This window comes from Equus asinus, chromosome 19, assembly GCF_041296235.1.
Source record: "Equus asinus isolate D_3611 breed Donkey chromosome 19, EquAss-T2T_v2, whole genome shotgun sequence".
Lineage (NCBI taxonomy): Eukaryota > Metazoa > Chordata > Mammalia > Perissodactyla > Equidae > Equus > Equus asinus.
Window position 1 is genome coordinate 8,585,484 of NC_091808.1, and position 20,028 is coordinate 8,605,511.

At 49.4% G+C, this 20,028-nt stretch overlaps 1 protein-coding gene and 1 pseudogene across 1 annotated transcript; one reads left to right on the forward strand and one right to left on the reverse strand.

Moving 5' to 3' along the window:
• Positions 1 to 1,476: 1,476 nt before the first annotated feature.
• Positions 1,477 to 5,376, reverse strand: LOC106844751 (intestinal-type alkaline phosphatase-like). Its single transcript, XM_070489404.1, has 11 exons — positions 5,165 to 5,376; positions 4,965 to 5,081; positions 4,733 to 4,848; positions 4,372 to 4,546; positions 4,115 to 4,287; positions 3,734 to 3,868; positions 3,567 to 3,639; positions 3,297 to 3,431; positions 3,025 to 3,216; positions 2,687 to 2,803; positions 1,477 to 2,577 (listed from the first exon to the last, which is right to left on the reverse strand). The coding sequence occupies exons 1-11, from the start codon at positions 5,232 to 5,234 to the stop codon at positions 2,258 to 2,260; spliced, it is 1,623 nt and encodes a 540-aa protein (XP_070345505.1). The 5' UTR covers positions 5,235 to 5,376; the 3' UTR covers positions 1,477 to 2,257.
• A 13,723-nt stretch (positions 5,377 to 19,099) lies between these two features.
• Positions 19,100 to 19,813, forward strand: LOC106844750 (small ribosomal subunit protein eS24 pseudogene; annotated as a pseudogene).
• Positions 19,814 to 20,028: the final 215 nt, after the last annotated feature.

Consider the following 20,028-nt stretch of genomic DNA (forward strand, 5'->3'; position numbering starts at 1 on the left):
GACGGGCAACTAACCGCAACAGGAAGACAGAACTATAGTAGGTGGATTTTAACAAAAGCCTGTGCGTCACTGGTGGACGGAGCTAGCAATGAGGAGGAAGGTTCATCAAGCCCAGCTAAGGACGCCTTCTGCCGTCGGCTCCCATGGGTCTGTGACAGCCACTGAAATCCAGAATGAAATAAACGGCCCGGAGAGCCAGGCCTTCAAATTGATGTTTCACAGTGTTCAATCAAGACTATACTAAATAAGAAAGCACACCCAGGGCCGGCCCTGCGTGGTTAAGTTTGTGCACTCTGCTTCAGCGGTTGGCGTTTGCCGGTTCGGATCCTGGGTGCAGACCTACACAGCTCATGAAGCCATGCTGCGGATGTGTCCCACACACAAAGTAGAGGAAGACTGGCACAGACGTTAGCTCAGGGACAATCTTCCCCACCAAAACAAATATACATATGTAAAAAAAAAAAGAAAGCACACTCAATCATATTAATATTTCTAGTGAGAGCAAAGTGCCTTCTGGCACTTTTTAAGTGTGCAAATAATTTGTAATTTTATAAAACTTTATCAAAAATTATGGTTGATTTCCCCTCCCTAGAATCCTTTTAAACGTCCCCTTTGGGTGGGTGAGAGACTCAGTAAGTGCAGCCGTGTTGGAGTGGGGGCTCCAGAATGTTCCCGGATGCAGCTGGGGGTCTGCACCACCACTCTAGGTTCCCAGCTCCCACCTCTGCCCCCCTCCCTCCATCAAAGCAGAATAGACTCTTCTCCCCTCAGTGGCCAGAGTGCTATTTTCCAAGAGTCAGGTCATGTCAGGCCCCTGCTCAAAGTCTCTGATCACATTCCACACTCTGGAACCGTCCCAGCTCCTCCCCCATCTGCTCCCTGTCCCTCCTTATCCCTCAGGTTTTACCTCCTGCACCCCACCCCGCCCAACTCTAATCCAGCTGCTGGCCTGCAACACCAGTGCTGAGTGCTGCCTCAGGGCCCTTGCATGGCTGTTCCTTCTGTGTTGTCAAGCCCTCAGGGAGAGGGCAGGGGCTGCCCTGGGGCTGCCTGCCCTGCCCCCACAGCTTCTCCTGATGCTCCTCGGATCTCCAGCCTGGAGTGGGAGTGGGGGGCAGTGACCACCTCAGTAGTTGAGTTTCTTAGGACAAGTCTCCTCTGTTTAGTGGTACCGCTGGGCTCCTAGGAGGGGCAGCTGAGTGCTGTGTCAAAGCCATATAGGCGCCCAGGGCTGGCTGCCCCAAATATGGCATATTGATAATTTTGAATGGAAGTCTTAAAAAGCAGCCTGTGCAAGGACACTTTGACCCTCCTTTTCGCTTAAATGCAGGAAATCAATCAATCCCCTCCCTGCACCTGGAGCCTGAGGGAGATGTCCTCATCACCAGCCCCAGGGGATTCAGGGCAGGAAAGTCTGTATAAACCAACCTGGGTCCCTTTTTTGCTAATTGACAACTCCAAACACAAATTCTGCTTAAATTCCTTACTGATTCAGCACCCAAATCAAATTTGCCCAATCGTACATTTATTGTTTTGTGTAAAAAGATATAAAAGCTGCCCACTTTCTGGTCACTCTCCTGTGCATACAAATTGTTTTGTCTCCTGTTAATTCGTTTTGTGTTAATTTCATTATTTTGCCCATGAGAATTCAAGAAAGGCAAAGGGAAAACTGCCCGGTCCTGGACAACTGCCCTGGACACCTGCCCTGGACACCCGTCCTGGCCCTCTTGGCCCCAGCAGCTTCGTGGGCCAGCAATGTGCCCACAGGGCCGGTTGCAGAGTAACAGGAAAGGTGCCCTCACCGTGCCCTCAGGTCCAAGGTGCTGTGAAGACTGAAGCCAAGAAAAGCGTGGCAGGGGGTCTGGGTGGGTGGTGGCCCTACGGAGGCTGCCTCTGGATGGTGCCAGACAGGTCCTGGGGCACTGATATATGCAGGGCGGAGACTGGGAGTCAGAGGCCCCTTCTTTCCTGGGGTGCAGGGTGATGGCACAGCACAAAATCTGGGGCCTCGGAGATTGAGGGCGGGGAGTGGAGAGCAGCTGGGAGGTCTCAGGAAAGTCACCACCTCGGCCTCCAGGGCACCATGCAGTCAGGCCAATGAGTGGCCATGGGCTGAGCCTCGTTTAAAGCCAGGAGGTGAAGGTCAGGCGGTAGGCCCCCGGGGTGGGTGCTCTGGGGGTGTTGCTCAGAAGGGACCCTGGGCTGGGGGAGCAGGTGTCCTAGTAATGGGGTCCCGGGCCCTGGGTGGATGGGGTGGTCAGTGGGTGGCGGACAGCAGCAGTAGCAGCGCTCCAACCAGAAGCTGCAGCGATAGTGAGCCAGCAGCCGGCCTGGGGAGCGCAGCATCAGTGAGCCCGGGATTTGTACTGTCGGTGGATGTGGCGGGGGGCGACAGGTCGCAGGCCGTGTAGGGCTCGAGGCAGGCGGCGAAGGCCATGACGTGCGCCACGAAGGTCTGCTCCTGCACGCCGTGCACCAGGTGCGCCTGCGGGCCGCGCGCAAACACCGCCACGTCCTCGCCGCCGTGGGTCTCCGACGACAGGGGTACGGCTGCCTGCTGCTTGTACGCGGGGTCCACTGGAGGGAGGGTAGGGGCTCAGCGCGGGCAGGGTGGGCCGCCTCCCCCCTCCCACGAGTTCGAGTTCCCACCATGGTCCACCCCAGACTGCCGACCCGCTGTACTTACTGCTCTGGCTCTCGTTGACGTCAGGCCGGGAACCACCACTGAGCACATAGCCTGGGCCATTGCCATACAGGATGGAGGTGTAGGCCTTGCCATCGGAGGCCTTGCTGGGGGCCAGCCCTGCGGGAGAGGGGCCCTGTGATCGCGCTCACCACGGCGTGTGCAGCGCCCCCTGTGTGCTGAGACCAGGTACTTCGTGCCTGGTCACTGGCTTAAGCCTCTCAAGAACCCTACAAGGCAGTTGCTGTGATGACCCCATTGGCAGATGAGGAAACTGAGGCTCAGAGCAATTTGCACCATATAATTTAGGAAACAGCAACTGTCACCCTCCCTGGACCCACCTAAAATGGAGCTCCCACGCAGTGTGTAGCCACCAAAAGAGAAGACGTGAGAGTGGTCAGCGGTGACAAGGGTCAGTGTGTCCTCCTCACTTGTGAGCTGGCTGGCTTTGTCAATGGCATCATCGAACATGGTGGCGTCGGTCAGTGCCAGGTAAGCAGTTCCAGCATGGTGACCATGGTCGATGCGGCCCCCTAGGGAGGACACGTGGGAGGTAGGTGATGCCCAGCCTGCCTGCCCCCCTCTGCTCAGGGAGGGGCTGCCACTCGCTCACCCTCCACGAAGAGGTAGAAGCCACTGGGGTTCCTGCTCAGCACACGCAGGGCCGCCTCGGTCATCTCCGTCAAGGATGGGTCCAGGGTGAGGTCTCGCTGGGCCTCATATTTCAAGTCCGCTGGCTCAAAGAGGCCTGTGGGAAAGGGGATTTGGGTGACGGGCAGGCTGGAGAGTGGCAGGATCCATGGCAGCCATGTGTCTGTGCAGGCATGGCCATGTGAGGACCCGGGGGTCCAGGGCAGGCTGGTGGGGTGGGTGGGGTCATTACCCATGAGGTGTGTCACAGAGGGGTCCTGGGACGCCTGGATGAGCGCCGTGCGGTTCCACACATACTGGGCACCCTGGGAGGGGCAGAACCAGACCTCAGCCCGTGGCCCTACGACCTGCAGCCCTGCCCTTGTCCCTGCTAGCCCTGCACCGACGAGCCCCCATCACCTGGTACTTGGCCAGCCACTCCTGCACCAGGTTCCGCTGGTCCACCCTGGTTCCGTTCTGGCTGGCATCATTCGGATACTCAGGGTCTGGGGTCCCCTTGGGAAACATGTACTTGCGGCCTCCGCCCAGGATCACCTGGGGCCAGAGGATTAGGGCAGGTGGGCTTGGGGCCTGGCTGGCCCTTGGCCCCCTCCTCAGACATCTCCTAGCTCCCTAACCAGGTCTGTGGAAATGATCTGTCCCCTGCTATACATTCTAAATGGCCCACAAGCCCCTGGAGACCCTGCTGGGCCCCAGGGCTCAGCTGTTGGCTGCCTGGGACTGTGGCCAGTGTGGGTCCATCCCTTCTGCCCCGCCCCTCCCGCTTGCCATGTGTCGCACATCAATGTCCATGTTGGAGATGAGCTGCCTGGCAATATCCTGGCAGCCGTCGTTCAGAGCCTCGTCAGGCATTTCAGCGTCTGAGTACCAGTTGCGGTTCACCGTGTGCGCGTAGGTGCCGGCTGGCGATGCATGCTGTACCCTGGTGGTGGTCACCACCCCCACTGACTTCCCTGTGGGTGACAGAGGTGAGGGTGGACCACTGAGGTCTCTGAGCCTTCCCCGGCCCCTGCCCCATATGCTGGCCACAAACCCACCTGCTTTCTTGGCTCGATTCATCACGGAGGTGACCTCATTGCCACGCGTCGTGTTGCACTGGTTATAGCGGGCGGCCGCACTCACACCGATGGTCTGGTAGTTGGCCTTGACCCCGCACAGGTAGGCCGTGGCTGTGCCTGCGCTGTCCGGCACCTGTCTGTCCACGTTGTATGTCTGGGGACAGAGATGCCTTCAGCTCCAGTCTGGGGCAGACACCTGGATCGTGCCTCAGGACCTGGGGCCCATCCTCACTGTCCCAGCCCCTAACTCAGGCCCAACCCTCTGGGGCCTTCCCTCCTGCCTGGCTCCCTACTCACCCACCCCTCTGGAGGGAAGCTCCCTGAGGCCCCGGGCCCTTACCTTGGACAGAGCCAGGTAGGGGAAGTGGTCCATGGCCAGGGGCGTCTCGGGTCCCAGCTTGCCATCCATCTGTGCCTTCAGTATCCGAGTGGCTGTCACCGTGGGCACCCCCATCCCTGAAGGAGCACCTCGTGTCAGGCCTGAGTCCCCAAGGCTGACCTGTGTCCACACAGCTGCCTTGGGTGGCCGGGTTGTGGGGGTTACTTGGGAGGGACAGGCCTGGCACACTCACCGTCCCCCAAGAAGATAATGAGGTTCTTGGCGGCCGTCTGGATGGGCTGCAGCTTCTTAGCGGTGTCCAGGGCTTGGGCTGCCTGGCGGTTCCAGAAGGCCGGGTCCTCTTCCTCAACTGGCCAAGGAGAGAGTGGAGGCTGGGTCAGCCTTGCGGGGGAGCACCCTGAGTTTTGGGGGAGGCTGGGAGGGCCTGATTACCTGGGATGACCCCAAGGGAGAGCCGTAGCCTCAGGCCCAGCAGCAGCAACAGCACCCAGGCTCCCTGCATGCCTGTGGGATGGCGGGAGGACAGCGAGGCTGGGAGTCGGGAGACACGGGACACCAGGGTACCAGCTGCACTACAAGCTGCCTGGGCTGAAAGCAGGGGAGGACTTTGTCCTTGACTGTAAAAGGTTCCATGTCCCTCCCAGTGCCCCATGCAGCCACCCTGACCCCACCCCTGCCTTGTGACTTTAAGCTATGCTGGCAGAAGGGAAGTGGTAGGGTGTGGCTGAGCGAGCCTCAGGGCAGGGGTCCTGAGAAAGGCAGGTCCACCCCTCACAGCAGAGTCCCCAGCTGTCTCCCCAGGGTAAAGTGGGGATTAGGGGGCACATGCCCTTGGGTCAGGAGCATTTGCAAAGTTCTGCCGGGGCCACTCCCAACCCTCTGCTCCCCCAGTGTGGGCGACCCTCCCTCTTCTCACCTGATTTGTTCAGTATTTCCTGAGAGCCAGCAGTGGCCAGCCTGGACTCTGGGTGCTGAGGGGCCTGGGTCTGAAGCCACATGGCTTCTCACTAGGCTTGGCCTGGGCAGGTGGGTCATGCACTGGGCTGGAGGGGCTGCCCAGAACCTGGGCCCAGGGTTTTTGTGCTGTGGAAAAGAGTGTGGCTGGTGGTGACAACAGAGTGGTAGGCCTTGTCAGTGCCTCCAATGATGGAGGGATGGGCTGGGCCAGCCTTGAGAGTGTGTGTGTGTGGATGTGTCTGTGTGGGGGATGATACGGGGTCAGTGAGCCGAGGAGTCGAAAGAAAGATTTCTTAGACTCTTAAGATCTGGCAGTAGTGCTCTTTTATTTAGAGAATACAATAGCATGGGGATAGGACCCATGGGCAGTCAGAGCTTCTGCTGCCGCCGCTTCTGCTGCCTCTGCTGGCATGGGGACAGGGCCCATGGGCAGGCAGAGCTGGTGCGTGGGGACAGGAACCATGGGCAGTCAGAGCTCCTGCTGCTGCCCCGAGTTGAGGGTTAGGGCTAATTTTATAAGGCATGGGTATGTGAGTCATTTCTTTACAAGACAAAGGAAAGAACATGAAAAAAAGTTAAAATGGTATCAGTGCAGGTGGGGTCTGGTCGTTGGGTGATCCCATGACTTTTAGACAAGAATCAAATCGGATTAAGTAAAGTTCAGAAGCCACCACCCTAAATCAGTTACATGAGATTGCCAGACAGCAACCAACTTAAGTTCTTGCCTTCCCCATTAAGAGTTTCTAGGGATAAGGTCATCTCTCTTCTTCTTCCTGGTACAGAGAGGGAGGCACCTTTCTGCAAAATGTAAATGAGTCCCAACAAGGGCAAGTTCCATTCCCCAGAGCCTCCTTCCCTGTCCCAGTTTATCAAAAGCAATCAGCCCAAACAGTCCCGATGCCAAAGAGACACATCCTGGGGTGGCCAATTTCAGGTCCCTACAAGGTCATCCCCCCTTCTTTCACAAACGCAAATGTCTCTCAAAAGGGCAAGCAAAATTCCAGTCCTCGGAGCCTGCTTCTCATCTGCAGTTTTAAAAATAACCAGCCTAAAATCCTCTTCAGGGGAGAGTATGCTCGCCTGCAAGGGGCAGGCAGGGGTGGGGCCCAGTGCCCATGAGATTGACCTCTGCTCCCTTGGACAGGTAGATTGAACCCAGGGGTAAGTTTGTCCCTTGGATAGGTAGACAGAACCCCAGCTATGGCTCCTGACAGGAGCTTAGAAGTTTCAGTAGCCCCTGCCTTGATTCAAAAGCATTCCTCCAATCCAGCCATTGCATTTCTGGGTATGTACCCAAAGGAAATGAAGCTGGGTCTTGAAGTGGTATTTGCATACCCACATTCATAGCAGCATTATTCACAATAGTCATAAGGTGCGAGCAATTCAACTGTCCATCCACAGACGAATGAATCAACAAAGTGAGGCACATCTGTACAATGGAATATTATTCAGCCTTAAAAAGGAAGGAATTCTGACACACGCTACAACACGGATGAGCCATGAGGACGTGATGCTAAGTGAAATAAGCCAGTCCCCAAAACGCAAACACCGAGATTCTATCTATGTGAGGTATCTAAAGTGGTCACATGCATAGAAGTAGGGAGTCGAACGGTGGTTGCCGGGGCCGGGGAGGAGGGCACGTGGGGAGCTGTTGTTGAGTGGGTTTAGAGTTTTGGTTTTACCAGCTGAAAAAGTTTTGGAGATCTGTCGACGACAATGTGAATATACTTACCCCTACTGTAAGAAACTGTGTACTTAAAAATGGTTAAGATGCTCAATTTTATAGTCTTTGACTACAACTTAAAATTCTTTTCAAAGAAAATTCCTCTTCCCAGCTTTGCGCACTCCAGCGGACCACAGTAGCCCTTTCTGTGCTCGGGCGTCCTCACCACCTGTGCCACTTGCTGGGTCCCCAAAACCAGGGCAACAGCATCTTCCCTCCCAGCCTCACTTCCCACCATGCCATCCCCTCAGGGTGTTCCTGGGTCCTCCTCCCTGTATGGAAAACACGTCCCCTCCAGGAATCTGTCCTGGCCTCTGTCAAAGCCCCGCACAGCTCCCTCTAAGCCCTGCGTTGTCTGGCTCTGCAGGGAAATTTTTGGCTAAAAGTCAGGGCAGACTAATTGCCTGGCAGGCCCTTAATCAATCGATTCTTTTTACCAGGTTGTAGGTGAAAGGTTCTTTACTCCAAGATCGGTCTTCAGTACAGGGAATTCCCAGCACCCCTTTTTAATTGCATCTAAATTGACTATAGTGGAGCCGTTTAAAAATGGAATCGGACCTGCCTTCCCAGAGAAACTGCTTTGCTGTCTTAAACCTTGGACTGGGCCAAACCTTTGCCCTGGGCCAAAGCGGCAATTATTTACAAGCAATTGTTTGAGAAGTCAGCAAAAGAACAGACATCCTGATCACAAAGACTGAGGATCGTAGAGTTTCTGAAGATAGAACCAAGAGTCAATCAATGTTTAGCCAAAAACCAGCTCTTTGCCTCCAACTCCAATTAAAATTCTTTGCAATATAACCTCCTTTCTTTGCCTTTAAAGCCCCTGACTTTTACTCCCTAGTGGGACACTATTTGGGTTTCGATCTGAATCTCTGTTTCCCGAATTGCAATTCTTAGATCCCAAATAAACACTTTGCCTCTTAAACTGGTTTCTGTTTTTTTTTTGTGTGTGAGGAAGGTTGGCCCTGAGCTACCATTTGTGCCAATCTTCCACTTTTTGCTTGAGGAAGACTGTCGCTGAGCTAACATCTGTGCCAGTCCTCCTCTACTTTATATAAGGGACTGCCGCAGCATGGTTTGATGAGCAGTGTGTAGGTCCGAAACTGAACCCCGGGCCACTGAAGCAGAGTGGGCGAACTTAACCACGACACCACTGGGCCAGTCCCTGGTTTCTGTTTTTGAAGGTTGACATACTGTGTCAGAAAGCAGGAGCTGAAGTGATCTCACCTTCGAGGACCAGCATCCCCTGTAAACAGGTTTGGTACCAACATGAGCGCCCTTGTGCGCTCATCTCTTCCACATACCACCAGCTCCTCCAATCATGAGTCCTCTCAGGCTTGGACCTCCCTCCCTTTTGGTTGAGCTCTTTGCCTTTCTTTGGGATTCTGGGGGCAATAGCCCAATCTGGGTCAAATGACCAGGAGACACTTGTCGCCAAGCTGGCTCATATCTACTGCCATCTGGAAGAGTTTCCCTGTTTGAGCAGCTATGGTTATTGCCATCTGAGGGTTTATTCCCTATCTCGTGAGTCCTTGAATTCTGTTTTTTTGTATTGTTTGTCCAAACAGCTGTACCCAGTGGGTCAGAAGCACAGATAACAACCTGGGGCTTACAACTAGTGTCTCCTTGTCTCTCTGTCTCTTTGTCTGGTCGTGCTTTAACCTGGGAATGTCATCTTCTAAAAGGTCCTGAGAAGTTCCTCCCTCAAGAACACCAGTTGGGTTTATATTCAAGCACTACAGTCCTTCCTATTGTAAATTTTTGTCCCAGTGGATTGATAATACTAAAGATGATTTAAAATTACAGTGGTCAATTTGGAGTTCTTTTGAGCTTCCAAAACTTGTCTTTTCTGCACACTAGACTTGAGAACCACGGGTTTAAGACCAGATATAAGATCTTTAATTTCTTTTTATTTTTTATTTTATTTTATTTATTTTTTTTGAGGAAGATTAGCCCTGAGCTAACTGCTGCCAATCCTCCCCTTTTTGCTGAGGAAGACTGGCTCTGAGCTAACATCCATGCCCATCTTCCTCTACTTTATATGTGGGACACCTACCACAGCATGGCTTGCCAAGCGGTGCCATGTCTGCACCCGGAATCCAAACCGGCGAACCCCAGGCTGTTGAAGCGGAACATGCACACTTAACCACTGCCCCACCAGACTGGCCCCAGATCTTTAATTTCTAAAGATTCAAGCCCACTATCTTTCAGCACACCTTCTAAAAAATGATGGTCCAGAAGCTGTAAATATTTACAGAGAACATCAAAATCTTACTAAGCTTGTTTCTTGTCCTCAGAGCTTGGCTTGGTAACTGTCAGGTTCGGGCCCCCAAAATATGGTTGGACAGGAATGTGGGTCGCACCCCCACTGGCGCCCAGATATGGCTCAGCAGAAATGGGGGATAAACTCCATTTGTAGCTAGGGTCCTACCAAACTGCTGCCAGCCCTCAGGGAAATAACAATGGCTATTGGAAGAAAGGTTTCAATGAGATAAGATCACCTATTTAAGAAGTGCACTTAAAAACAAAGGCCTCAAAATTCCAAAATAGCCTTATTGAAAATTTCATTGCAAAAATCTAATGAAAATTTAAGAACTAAGAGGTATCTAAAAGAAAAGACTATACGAAAGTCCATTAATGCCTTTACAGACACCCCCATATCTACCCATGAAGGAGGGGCTGTATGGGTCCCTCCCAGAGTTAAGAAGACTCTCAGAGATTTTCTGGTAAACTGCTGTGTTACTCCCTTAAACAGTCTAGGGGAAACTAGAATTAAAAATTAATGGAGTTGTTTAATACTGCCAGAAATATTTACTGTTTGTCCTGGCTGAAACATAAGATTTTTGAAAGAATTTAGTAACTTATAATAAGAAATTTGGCCAAATTGGAAGCTGATATTCAGAGGCTGATAGGAATTTTTTTTTTCTAGGCTTTCTCCCCTAAGCTAAAATAAAACTATGTACCCAGAGGGAAAGAAACAAATTAAGGACAATGTAATTGCATGGGCATGTCAGTCCTTGATAAGCAACTGACCTTCCCTGTTTATCTCAAAAAGCTTGTAACCTCTCCAGGAACTGTTATCTAGACCACCCCTCCCCCCCATTCCTAAGACTAAAGGGAAAAAAAAAGGGGGAAAGAAGCTTTTGGATATGCAGATTGCTATGGAAGCACCCTTGCCCAAAAAAATGTAAGGAAAAATGTAAAAACAGGGGCTATAAGAGCTCTGTTGGCATCTGTCTGTATGTTTTTGTGTGTCTATATATGTATGTTATAAATATGTGATAGTTTTCTACCTTCAGATGGTATTATCAAGATGAGTTTATAAGTGAGCTCTACTTAATTAGCTTAAAAATAAATAAGTGCTATATAAATTGAGTATACTCTCAAAAGAAATATAACAGAAATGAACCCAAATGTTTTTCAAGTTAACATGATAAAGAATAATCTTTGGTAAACAAAAGCTTATTTAAGTTTGTTGGTTTGATTGAAATAGGCATGTCCTCAAAGTTACAACATTGGATGTGATACAGACATGCAGCCTGTATTCTACCTGGGTTTGAAGGTCAAATAAGCTCAAGTTATCTCTATTACAAAATTTAGCAGCTCTAAAAATAACTTAGAATGATAGCTGATTTTATCTAATGCCTCATGATGTTTTTGTGGGCAATCTAAACATAATTATTAAGAACAAGTAAACTAAATAGATAGGGCCCGGCCCAGCGGTTAAGTGTGCACATTCTGCTTTGGCGGCCCAGGGTTTGCCAGTTTGGATCCTGGGTGCAGACATGGCACCGCTTGGCAAGCCATGCTGTGGTAGGTGTCCCACATATAAAGTAGAGGAAGATGGGCATGGATGTTAGCTCAGGGCCAGTCTTGCTCAGCAAAAAGAGGAGGATTGGCAGCAAATGTTAGCTCAGGGCTAATCTTCCTCAAAAAAAACAAAACAAAAACAAACCCAAACAAACAAAAGAACAAGTAAACTAAATAGATGCAAGATAAAGGTTTTTGGGTCAACTTTTTAACAATAATTATGTGTTATGATATATGTACTTAAATATAATTTCAAAACCTTTTGGTAACTTGAAACCTTAGAGTTTTGCTAAGTTAAGTAAAATGATAAAAATTTATTGAATATCAAGATCATTTCCAAATAGGAGAAAAATTTAGACATTACTAAATATAGGTTTATCCACCTTTGACTTCTTACTACAGAGAAACAGAAGATGCGGTCGTCTGTTAGTAAACATGTCTTGTACCACATTAAAAAAATTTTTATGCTATGAGAAAACGTATGTTTTCAGTAGAGAAATGGAGATTTTCGTTGTTGTTAGGAAAGTAAATTTGTTCTAAAGTAAAACTGGTTATGGGAAAGAGGAAAGGACAAATTCTGAATGTAAAAAAGAAAGTTATAGAAGGTTTGTGGAAGAGGAACCCTGAGAAAAGAGTTTTGGGTGTGGTCAAGTTGGCTAAGATTGGAATGAATTTAATTAAGTAAATGAGTTTTAATATCAAAAGTAAGATGGTGCAAAATTAGAATTTGGTTTTCTCTCTCCTAAAAGGATAGTTTTCTTGGACTTTCAGTCTGCTCTTGATAAAGACATTATGAAAGGTTTTTCTTTGAGTAAGTCTACCTAAAGGGCAAGGATTCTATGTTTTGTCACAATAATTTCCTATGTTCAAAAAGCTGAGGCCTCTCTATTAAGAGAGCTAGAGGTTTTTCTTTTTTAACTGTTTAACTCTCTTCTGTTGTCACTTTGAATGGATAAGTAAGCATTGTTTCTTGGTGACCTATGATCCTATTTGACCAAGTGTTTTCAAACCTTTTGATATTTTTGACAAACTTGCCAAAATTCAAATCCTAAATGTCTTTCTTTTGACTTGAAAGTAACTTTTGAAAATTTCTAGTGGGTCCCTGGGACTTCTCAAAGAATTTGTCCTCTCTTCCTATAAGATGTTAAACTAATTAGGCTTATTTGGTATGCTAAATTACATGGGAAGTGTCAAATAGATGATGATAAACCTTCTTAGGTCATATTGTGTGAGTGAATGTTATTAATATTTGTTCTAAAAGTTATATAAAACTCCTAAAATTCTGATATGTCCTGGTATAATGTTTTAAGTCACAATTCTAGTTATTATCTTAAAACATTATATGTTACAGAAATAACCAAATTTCCCTGTCAACTGCTTTGTAATCAGATCTTTAGGCATGCCATGAAGTCTTTTGTCATTTACAGACAGTTATTGTTTTACTCTGATGCTTTTGCAAATATGTTTCATCTTCAGAGAGATTCATGGAAAGGACTCTGACACTTAGTCTAGAATACAGGCTCCTCATAAACTTTCAGATCATAAAACTGAACGGGGTAAGAAATTACAGCACTCTAATGGAGAGACTGATGGCTTCCTAAAACTGCTAAGGAAAGATCAAGAACAAATATGAATCATGTGGGACTACATGAACCAAGCAGAATGCTTTAATGTTTTGTTTCTCCAAATTTAAAGAAACCTTTTCTCTTAAGCTATTGACAATTTGGTAAGACGCACCTTTGTGGACAAAGACGAAACATTTACTTTTTCTCCCTACCTGGTCCCTTCAGAATTCAGAAACTCTCAGTGAGTATTCTTATTTTTATTCAACCAGGCCAAGTTTTTAATATGAACAAATTAGTTTTACTGTGATTATATTTGGGAAAAAATCGAGGGTAATTGTAGAGAGAAAAATCACGTTTGCACACTTGTAGATATTAGACTCTAGTCTGATGCTGACCAGCTGGTATGACCAGCTACTGTAAGACAATACTCTTGTCTGCCTCTTCCAATCTATTACAGAAGGGGGAAATCTTTCTGACTGTTGGGTTTGTCATCAGAAGCCTTGTTCTGCACGTGAATCTACAGATTCCTTAGTACAATTACCAACCTCTCTGCCATTACTCCCCTAATTCCTTGTGCTAAGTGTCTAGAACTCCTTGGCTAACCAATCAAATCCTTGGTTTGGTCATCTTCATTATAGTGACTCCGTGATTTGTGTCCCTTAGGGTATATTTTCATTTGTATTTGGCAGAAAGATCTATGGGGAACACACTGTTTAAATCCCTATCAAAGTAGAGGTCACTATGCAAGTGGATTATTGGTTACACCTATTGCATTACATGATTGATCAGAAACTCAACATCGGGCATCACCTCTGAATCTGCTTCACAGACTAAAATGTGAAACTAGTTGTACACTTAGTCAAGGGTGTTCAATGCCTGGTGGTATCATCCCCAGTGAAGCTACCAGCTTTGGAAAAATACTTTTTCCTTGGATAGGCACTGCTGTGAACGAATCTATGATCAGAAATTTATCTAAAACCCTGGGAAGATATTGCTAAATCTGCTGCTTAAGCAAGAGCTGCCCAAGATAAATCTTTAGATTTCCTTGCCTGAGTTATATTAGATAATAGAATTGCTCTTGATTACCTCCTAGCTGAACATGGTGGGTTTGTTCTGTGATAAACACCTCTCGTTGTACTTGAGTAAACACCTCTGGTGAAGTAAAAACTGAACTAGGCAAAACCTGAGCACAGGCCAAATGGTGAAATGCTGTGGTCACTGACACCCATGGTTCTTTGATCTTGTTAGCTGGCTGCCCTCAGGAGTGGCCTCCTGGCTCAGATCTATTCTCCTATGTGGACCTAGCATTTTGTTTATTATTATAGGAATTCTCACTGTTGTAAAACTTTCTCTTCTCTGCAGAGCTCCATGTTATAAAAGCACCACTCAGATAATGGTTGCTCAGTGCTTTGAAATGCTTGCTAAACTAAGGCTTATGAACCTTCACCTGAGAAACTTTTAGGAACTACAGATGATGTTTGCTGTTAAAGGGACTTGATGGTAACGCTTTTGTCTGCTCTGATGCTTTTGGTGCTCAAATGTGGCCTAAGACTCCTAAGGAAAGCACTTTCCTTCCTATGTGGGACATGACGTACTGGGAATGAGTCTTCTTGGTGATGAGGGACCAGCAGATGCTTTGATGATCAGCAGTGCTTTCCAACAGTCGATCAACAATGGTATCCAATAGCTAATCAGCAATGCTTTCAAATGATTGATCAACGATGCTTTCAGACAAAGATCTCGATCAAAAAGGGAAAATGTCAAAATTAACTATAGTGGAGCCATTTTAAAATGGAGTCAGAGCTGCCTTTCCAGAGAAACTGCTTTGCTTGGACTGGGCCAAAATGGCAATTGTTTACAAGCAATTGTTTGAGAAGTTAGCAGGAGAATAGACATCCAGATCACGAAGACTGAGGGCTGTGGACTTTCTGAAGATAGAATCAATAGTCAATCAACGTTTAGCCAAAAACCAGCTCTCTGCCTCCAACTTCAATTAAGATTCTTTGTACTACAAACTCCCCTCTTTGCCTTTAAAAGTCCTGACTTTGACTCCCTAGTGGGACACTATTTGGGTTTCTACCTGAATCTGTGCTCCCTGAATTGTGATTCTGAGACCCCAAATAAACGCTTTGCCTCTTAAACTGGTTTCTGTTTTAGTAGGTTAACAATTGGAATTTTTGACATAACTGGAGATTCACAGGCAGTTGTAAGAAATCATACAGAGAGATCCCTCGTAAACTTTGCCCAGTTTTCCCCAATGAAACAATCTCCAGATTTTCAGCTTTCCCCAGTTTACACGCACTCATTGGCGAGTGTGTGTGTAGTTCTATACCACTTCATCACACGCGTGGGCTCACGTAACACCATCACGGTCAAGACACTGGACAGCTCCGACCCCACAGATACCTTCATGACCATCTCACCTTCCTCCCACCCCGCTCTGTCCCTAACACTTGATCTGTATTTCTACAATTCTGTCATGTCAAATAAGTTATATAAATGGGATCCTGCCATCTTTTGGGATTGGCTCTTTTTCACTCAGCATAATTCCCTGGAGAGTCATCCAAGCATGGGTGAGCAGTTGACGCCTTTGTATCTCTGAGGAGCATCTGGCGGGATGGGTGGACCACAGAGCGTTTTTTTTTTTTAAGATTTTATTTTTCCTTTTTCTCCCAAAAGCCCCCCAGTACATAGTTGTGTAGTTGTGGGTCCTTCTAGTTGTGGCATGTGGGACGCCACCTCAGCATGGCCTGATGAGTGGCGCCATGTCCGCGCCCAGGATCCAAACTGGTGAATCCCTGGGCCGCCAAAGCAGAGCGCATGAACTTAACCATTCGGCCAGGGGGCTGGCCCCCCACAGAGTGTTTAACCATCACCTGTCCTGGGACATCTGGGCTGATCCAGTTTGGGCTATTATAAATAAAGGCTATGAAAAAAAAGAAAGAAAGAAAACTCCAAACTGTTTGCAGAATGGCTGCACCATTTTCGATTCCCACCAGCGACGCATGAGTGATTGTTTTTCTGCATTCTTGCCAGCATTTGGTGTTGTCACTATTTTTAGTTTGACCGTTCTGAGAGGTGTGTAGTATGAAGCCCCTTTTAATGCTCTTCTTATGATGACTTTAAGCAATCATCCACTACGATCTGCCATGGTTTCTTGTGAATTTTGTCACGTGTCTGAGCAGGATTGAGACCAAACACAGACCCCATGTCACTTGCAGTAATCAAAGGATATGTGTCCACATTCAAAGTCTGTGGCTAGGACCCGGCTGTGCGAGGCCACGGGGGCAGCCTGCCTCCCTGATTTGGGCCTGAGTCCCTTGACTGTGAAGACATCTGGTTACAGTCCTTCCTCTGGGGCCCAGGGCTCACAAGGCAGCAGGCAGCAAGCTTGTTCTGGTGCGGAGTAAGAGATCATGCCTCCATCCTTCACTCTTGGGTAACTGCTACCTCAGGCTCAGGGAGGCCCAGCCTCCTGCAGCCTACTCTCTGGGGGACGGCTGTCCTGGTCTGTTTGTTCTCCAGGAAGGAAGGGCTTCTGGAGCTCTGGCACCCTCCATCACTGTCACCATTTACCACCTGAGGTCGTCAGGCTGTGTTCCAGCCCCCTACACTGTGCGCACAGAAGGCAATGCTGAAGGCAGGGCGATGCTGAGCCCACTCCAGCACCAGTTGCTGCTGAGCCACAGAGGAATGGTTTCTGCCTGTCTCTTGCCCTCTGATCTCAGGATGTCCCCCTGGGAAATACAGGGAGAACCTGCCACCCACGGGAGAGCATGGCACAAGCTGGGAATGGCTGTCAATCACCAAAAGACAACACCCCCCAACACAATGTGGAAAGGGAGGCGTCCCTTTCTAGGGGTCTGTGCTCCTGGGCCCTCTTCCCCACCTCTCAGTTAAGCCTCCCACCAGCACTGAAGAAAGAGTGTGATTGTCCCCACTAGTGCTAGTGTATTTTGCCCTCTTTTCCCTGGTGCCACATTGGGCAGACTTGTTGGGATCAGGGGGTGCTGAGCCTACTAAGCCACTTGGGGTCTGGCAGGCAGGTGGGCGGGCACTGGGTGAGCACTGAGTTGGAGAGGTCATCTCAGCCCGGCCCAGCCAGCACTTCTGATGACACGTCTCCCATCTCTGATCATGCCTGCTTCTGTCATTCTGGGGCCAGGAGAGGAGGCTGGGCCACCTGTCCTTCCTCCCAGCCTCCTGAGTGAGGGGCCATCAAGAAAGCTGGTCACAGGGAGGTCAGCGCTGTTCACAGAGCAGTAGCTGCACCATGTCTTGGGCGAGGATGGCCCAGGAAGGGGCGCCCAGCAGAGCGCAGCAGGGGCCCAGCTGCAAGGTCACAGGCTCACAGAAGGTGTCATGTGGAGGTCAGCCAGCGAGAGTTCTCAGGGGTCCCACAAAGGCACTGACAGCAGGAGGGGGAAGCCCCCTGCCTGTGTGAGGCTGGCAGCTGCGGGCCCAGGGACCCAGGCTCTTCACTTGCAAGGAGCAGATGGGCCCTGATGGAGAACACCTGGCAGGGCCTGTTGAGGCCCCCTCGGAAGGAACCGGAGGCAGCACAGGCCTCAGGGTGTCCATGGGGCCACAGAAGACAAATGTTTGCCGAGATATGTTGTGGGGCTCAGCGGAGTTGGAGGGCACATGTTGGGGCACACCTGGGGACGCCAGGGATTACACTATACCACGTCACTGGTTCTCACACCACTGGGAATCTTGACCCACACAAGGGTCAGCACTAGGTCGGCATCTGAGGTCAGGAGAGGTGGCAAAGCCCAAAGGAAGGCCCCAGAAGGCAAATGTTGGTAGAGGGAGCCCATTATACTAGCCTTAGAAACTGAGGCCTGGGACGAAGTGCAGACGCCTCAGGGGCTTGTGGGGCTGTGCGCCTGGTCTCCCTGTGCTGCCTGGGAGAGCGGGCCTCAGAGAGGGTAGCTGGCAGCTGCCAGTCCTTGAAAGGAGAGTTTCTTCAGTTAAAATCCCCTGAGCACTGACCACACGCCAGTCATCTTGGACACCCAGAGGAGCCACATGAGACCCAACCAGTGAGGGGCCTCCTGTCTAGAAGGCAGTGGGATACGTCAACCCAGTCAGGCTCCTGGACACTGTCCCAGGGGATGACTCCAGGGTCCCTGGGCTGGGCAACAGTTAGAGTGCGGACCTCGCAGGCTGGGCTCAGGGGCCAGCCCTGACAAGAGGGTCAGACCCCCTTGGCAGAGGAGCAGGAAGACCCACCAGGAAAGTGGGCTCCAGTGGGATCCGGGCGGAGAGAAACCTGGAGGTAAGTCCCCCTGAGAGGGTTGCAGGATGGGTGCTGGGCTGTGCTTCAGGAAGCTGAGGCAGGGCATGAAGAGAGGGCAGGATTCTGGGCTGTAGAGTTCACCTCCAGGATGCTAATGGAGGGGTGCTGGTGGAGGAGGGGGAGCCCACAGAGGCAGGTCGCGTAGTTGCTGCCAGAGAAAGGTGATCGCTGTGGAAGAGGGATGTGGGACATGGTGTGGCATTTTCTGCACTCTGGCTCTCAGGATCTGCCCCTCCTTGGGCCCTGCTCTCCTTGCTGGCTCCCTCCCTACACTGGCCCTCAAAACACCCACTCCTCCAAATCCCTCTCCTGTAGCTGCTGTTTCTCGGCCCACCACTCTCGGATCTGCCTCCACCTGAGCTCCCTTTCCTCCTCCTGTGGGACAGCTTCTTCACACAGGATGACGTTGAAAAGGTGTTCCACGGGGGCAGAACAAACCCGGTGGCGATATTACAGGCCCCCAGGATGGCAAAGGCCAAAAAGCCCGAGCACGATATGCACCGGAGAGGAGGCAGAGGAACTGGAGCTGCACACACGAGCGTTCTCCAGTGACACTAAGATGTGCCTCTCGGATGACGTAGCGATTCTCCTCGTGGGTAAATATCGTGGCGGATCCGTGGTCCCAGACGTATGTGGCAACACTTAAAGCAGCACCGGTTCAACAGCAAAAAGTGAGAAACAGCCCAAGTGGTTATCGGGGGATGAAAGGATACACGTTGGGTGTTTTCATAAATGGTATAGACTATACAGCAACAGAAATGCTGAGGGTATTTGTTACATGCGTCAGATTAACTGAATCTCACAAGCAATGCTGAGGGAAAGATGCTAATCATAGAAGAATGCAGACAGCAGAGCCCGTCTTGCATTGACATGAAGTTCAAAGACAGGCAACACTAAACCGTATTGCAGATAAAACTTGGATGAGAAAAGATATGCAAAGAATTCAGTGGTTCCCTTTGGTGGGGAAGGAAGGGCTGGGTTGTGAAGGCAAAGGGTATATGGGGTGGGGTGGGGGGACCCTGGCCACCTTCTATTTCTTGATTTGGGTGGTGGTGAATTCAGTGTTCAAAACCATAATTATTCTCTAAACCATACCTTCAGCTCCTTTCCTCCCTGGCTGCCTCAGGATCAACCACCATCATGAAGGACACAGCAACTATCTGGACCAGGAAGTTCATGAACCACTGATGACTTCAGCGGAAAAAACGGTCATTGACATCTTTCTCCCTGGGAAGGCAACAGTATCTAAGACAGAAATCCGGGAGAAACTAGCTAAAATGTACAAGACCACACCAGATGCCATCTTCGCATTTGGATTCAGAACCCATTTTGGTGGTGGGAAGACAACTGACTTTGGCATGATTTATCATTCTTTGGATTATGCGAAGCAAAATGAACCTAAACATAGACTTGTAAGACATGGCCTGTACGAGCAGAAAAAGACTAAGAAAACAGCAAAAGGAACGTAAGAACAGAATGGAGAGAGTCAGGGGACTGCGAAGGCCAATGGGTGCTGGCAGAGTGAGCTGGAGATTGGACAACAGGAGTACAGATTCTGCAGTGACTTTGTGGTGACTGTGCAGATTTTCATGACAGGATTAATAAACTGAGAACTTAAAAAGAAAACACCTGTATGTGTTATGCTTTCTTCTGAATGTTTGCTATATGGAAGGAAGGAAGGAAGGAAGGATCTTGGAATTTGATGAAGATTAGGTGCTTCTGTTGCTCCTGTTTCCCATTTTCGCTTTAACCAGCATTTTCCAAAGTGTGGGATACACAGATTTCCAAAGTGTGGTCCTCCAGATTGTTCTAGGTGGCATGGGGGATGTTTGAGCTGGTATGCAGGCAAGACACGGAGTCGCATTGAACTTCAAAATGAGAAAGTTATTACCTTTTCAACTCCCCCCGACCTTTGTGATAATGTCAAGGAGAGACTCTC